We start from the raw sequence: 4811 nt of genomic DNA on the forward strand, positions 1-4811 counted from the left end.
TAAGCGCGCTCTCCGCGGATGCGGCGGGCCAGCTGGATGTCTTTGGGCATGATGGTGACTCTCTTGGCGTGGATGGCGCACAGGTTGGTGTCCTCAAACAGACCGACCAAATAAGCCTCGCTGGCCTCCTGCAGGGCCATGACAGCGGAGCTCTGGAAGCGCAGGTCCGTCTTGAAGTCCTGAGCGATTTCTCGCACCAGACGCTGGAAAGGCAGTTTGCGGATCAGCAGCTTGGAGAGCCACGGTCCCAGGCCTGTAACGGTGGGGCTTCTTGACGCCGCCGGTTGCTGGGGCGCTCTTCCGGGCGGCTTTAGTAGCGAGCTGCTTCCTTGGGGCTTTGCCGCCGGTGGATTTACGAGCGGTCTGCTTGGTTCTTGCCATTGCTTCTATCTGATTTCTTCAGGCTACTAGCGTTGAAAGTAACGATCTCTGCAACACAGCTGCTTTTAAAGCATCTTAAGATGGCGTCACGGGGGTGCAGAAGCTTGTGATTGGCTGATGTGTGACGTCTGCGCATGCCTGCTAGCCAATGACTGCGTCTCTAGTTTTCAGAGAGACTATGTGTTTCCCGCTCAAAATGCTTTGTTCTGTTTACATCTTTTGTGAGTAAAACACTCTTAATTACATACATATTACTCCTCTTTATACTCTTTTTGGGATACTTATTCACATTATTTCCAAAGATTGTGTCGAGTTCGGTTTAGAACAAAATAGAATATCTTCGTCTGCGTTCAAGCATTACAAGCAAATTAAATCAGCCTACCCTTAAATGAACATCTTATTAAATGGTCTGGTTTGGAGATCTCGCACTGCTAATAACCATGTTTTATTAGGATTTATACTTTTATTTACTTTACAGTGAAGTTTAGGAGTGAAAAACTTTTGTTCATGTGCTTAACACTAAAATGCAGCTTGGATTTTATATAATAATCAAACACGTTGTGTGATTCTGCTGATTAAAGCAAAAATGCTCTCCAATAGATAACATGGGTGGCTCTTAAAAGAGCCTTTTTTGTTCCAGAAACAGACTTGAATCTGTTTACTTGGCTTTGGCGGGTTTCTCGCTCTTCTTGGGCAGCAGCACGGCCTGGATGTTGGGCAGCACGCCGCCCTGAGCGATGGTCACTCGGCCCAGGAGTTTGTTCAGCTCCTCATCATTGCGCACCGCCAGCTGCAGGTGACGGGGAATGATGCGGGTCTTCTTGTTGTCTCTGGCGGCGTTTCCAGCCAACTCCAGGATCTCAGCGGTGAGATACTCGAGCACAGCCGCCAGATAAACGGGAGCTCCGGCACCGACGCGCTGTGCGTAGTTACCTTTGCGGAGAAGCCTGTGAACACGACCGACGGGGAACTGCAGCCCTGCTCTGGAGGAGCGACTCTTGGCCTTCGCTCTCGCCTTGCCACCGGTTTTACCTCTTCCACTCATTCTCGTTTAAAATTACTTATGCTTTCAAAAGCAGAAATAATGAAACCATGAGCTCCGTTATACTGTATTTAAAAGAGCGTGCGAGTCGCCCATTGGTTTAGAGCCTGTAAGATTTCAAACCAATCACTGAACTTCCCTCCAACACCAACCGCCGAAGCCACGCCCACTTTCTGGCAGGTTCAGTTAGACACAAATATTAAAGGGGTCATATGATGCTGCTAAAAAGAACATTATTTTGTGTATTTGGTGTAATGAAATGTGTTTATGTGGTTTAAAGTAAAAAAAAAAACATTATTTTCCACATTGATGTGTCTCTGATGATACTGATGTGAGGACATAAAAAAAAATAAAAAGCAACATTTTGCTAATTTGAAAGATGTTTCAATCCTAGGATCAAGGTGCACATTTAATACTGTCGCTGGAAATTCAAGCTTGGAGAGTCAAGCACATTATATTTGTTCTTATATTTGTGAACCTTATGGACTCAACCTGCCCAGCTCATTGTTTGTGAGATTCCGCTCGCGCTTGTGTTTTCTTCTCCTACATTTAGGGCAAAAACTGGAGTGAGAAATAGTTTGGCTCATTAAAAACAAAGCAAATACCAAGCAGAGGTTCTTGGCTTTCTTTGGAGACTAAAATACGCATCGATGAAATGTTTATTTTGCCCCGGTCAGATCAAACTCAAGGCGAGCATCAGCCACGAAACCAAGCGGCGTGTAAATTTAAAGCCTTGCATGATTTTAATGAAATGAGCATCAACGAGGGTCGTCTGGAGCGCGTCATACAGTTGTAGTTTTGGGCAGGCTGAAGCACACGCAGGTCCTCATCTCCGGTCAAGGGTCTTATATACTTTTTTTTTAGCCTTTGCTCTATGAGAAATTGTTTATTTTGACTGAACAGCAAACAGAGAAAGCAAAAACACCAGTTCAAAGCAAAAACACAACTCCACTCTTCTTGTAATTTGTTAAATAGCTACATCTTCATTCGCTGATGTATAGAAAACTTGTAATAAAGTTATTTCCCTCTCTAGGGAAACATTTTCTTATATTTTGACCACTTACCCACTATTAAATGCTAATTTGCAATAAAGTCATGTATTTACAATATGTATACAGATTGTTTGTCTGAATTTATGTGGGTAGTGAATTTCCTTGAACTTTCTAATAATGCTTTGCACAGTGGCCACTGGTACTTAAAGGGTTAGTTCACCCAAAAATGAAAATTCTGTCATTAATTACTCACCCTCGTGTTGTTCGAAACCTGTAAGACCTTCTTTCATCTTCGGAACACAAATTAAAGGGATCATATGATGCGATTTCAATTTTTCCTTTCTCTTTGGCGTGTTACAAGCTCTTGGTGCATAAAGAAGATCTGTAAAGTTTCAAAGACTAAAGTCTCAAATCCAAAGAGATATTCTTTATAAAAGTTAAGAGTCAACCACACCTACCTAAAACGGCTCGTTCTAACACGCCCCCACATATCTACGTCACTATGTGGGAAGATTTGCATAACACCGCCCAAATGTTCACGCAAAGAAAGAAGGCGTAACTTTTATTCTCGCTGTTGCTGCCGCCGCCATGTCGTGAAGCTACTGTGTGTTTCGTTGTGAAAGCGAAACTACTTTGTTTGGTCTTCCAAAAGAGGACGATATCCGCTTCATCATGCCTAGAGCTGATCCGTGCTGGTAGCTGAGGAAATACATCAACTTCGCTCTGTGGATTTCAAGGTCCAGAAAAGTACCAAGATGATCGACAAAGTAGTCCGTGTGACATCAGTGGTTCAACTGGTTCAACCAGAAATCTTGCATAAACACTTCTGAGACCTATCCATCAGACTGAGTACTGCAGAGCAAGGGAGGTTATACTATCCCTGTGGCTTCCATCCTGACGCACCCTGGATCATCACCTGATCGGCATCGCGATCCAAAGAGCAGTCGGTGTTTGGCCTTGTTGAAATGAAATGCCCCAATGTTGCAAGCTTTGTTGACTGCCCATATATTAAAGGTCCCATATTGTCAAAACTGACATTTTCTGGCTTTTTTCATGATAACTGAGGTCTAGGTGCTATGTAACTACCATATAAGTTTCAAAACAGTCAGTCCACAGTAAAATTCACACAGCCTGCATAAAGTAGCTGTGATTTTTCATGAACTGTTGCGACTTCCGTAAAAAGTTGACGTCAGAACTACACAGTCACCGCCTTCAGTCACCACCCCGAGCACCGCCCACCCTCCCACTCTCCTTTTGCCAAACCCCCAGACAACACCGCATCCATGCTATTGCTGAGCAGCAACAACACGGAAACATCTCGAAAAGGTTAACTTTAACTACTAAACCAGATCGGCCGACCTGTAACGTTACACTCTAACTCAAATGGGCCGCCTCCAGTTTCCCCTTTGTTTTGCTGCCTCCAGCTAGCGCTGTGACATCGCTGACCCTAGTTACCTGTGGTTGGCCTGGCCGTGCGTCACTCAGAAAACAACAGGCCAATCAGAAGAGAGGCTCATGAATATTAATTAGACAGGCCAAAATCGACCTGTTCTCTGCAGAGCTCCTGAGAGAGGAGCTGTAAAAATATATTGAGATGGTTTTTGGTACTTATACCGCAAATATATATTCTTAAGGACATCAAAACCTAAAATAAAACTCCAGAAAGGTGTAAAATATGGGACCTTTAAGATCAGTGAGGGCACACATACATTAAGGAAATCTCATCCGTACTTTTGGCAGATCCGGGGCCAGATGTTGATTTCTGATTTGGACTGGTGTGACTTTGTTGCCTACACACAGGAAGACATATTTATTCAGAGGATTCAGAGCCAATGAAATCATCACAACAATGAAAAAAAAAAAAAAAAGACTATTTCTCTCTCTTTTTTTCTCCTCTATGCTTCTCTATGCTTCTTCCCTAGATAATTAGAACCTGTCATGCTTATTTTACAGAATGCTTTTAATATTTATCTTACTGGCAGTTCTAATTTAGCAGTTCTAATCAGTTCTTATTAATTCAATCCATTTCAATGTGTTTGTACATATGTACATATGTTTGGCTTAAATTTTTTTTTTTTTTTTTTTAGAAATCTATGAAATCTATAAACTGGAACACAGGACCCAGTGTTATGTAATGTAAAACAGTCAATAAGAATGTGTTAATTGTGTTAATTATTTCCAACAACGGCTAACAACATGAAGAAGGTGATTAGGCATAAGCCAAATCATTAGAACAATGTATTATGTCAATATTAGTAAATATAATTTACTGTGCATGAAAGTGTGTATATATATATATATATATATATACGATAAATACATTCACAGTACACATACATACATTACAGTATGTAAAGAAAAACTTTTATTTTGGATGCGATTAATCGCGATTAATC

The 4811-nt window shown here is 42.0% G+C and overlaps 1 protein-coding gene and 1 pseudogene across 1 annotated transcript; both read right to left on the reverse strand.

The window, feature by feature from the left end:
* Positions 1–4811, reverse strand: part of LOC107747772 (histone H3-like) — a 25014-nt pseudogene that overhangs the window by 6135 nt on the left and 14068 nt on the right.
* Positions 976–1426, reverse strand: LOC107747771 (histone H2A-like). Its single transcript, XM_016562359.1, has one exon. The coding sequence runs from the start codon at positions 1424–1426 to the stop codon at positions 1040–1042; it is 387 nt and encodes a 128-aa protein (XP_016417845.1). The 3' UTR covers positions 976–1039.

This window comes from Sinocyclocheilus rhinocerous, unplaced genomic scaffold (assembly GCF_001515625.1).
Source record: "Sinocyclocheilus rhinocerous isolate Xijiao unplaced genomic scaffold, SAMN03320098_v1.1 scaffold9868, whole genome shotgun sequence".
NCBI classification, from domain to species: Eukaryota; Metazoa; Chordata; class Actinopteri; order Cypriniformes; family Cyprinidae; genus Sinocyclocheilus; species Sinocyclocheilus rhinocerous.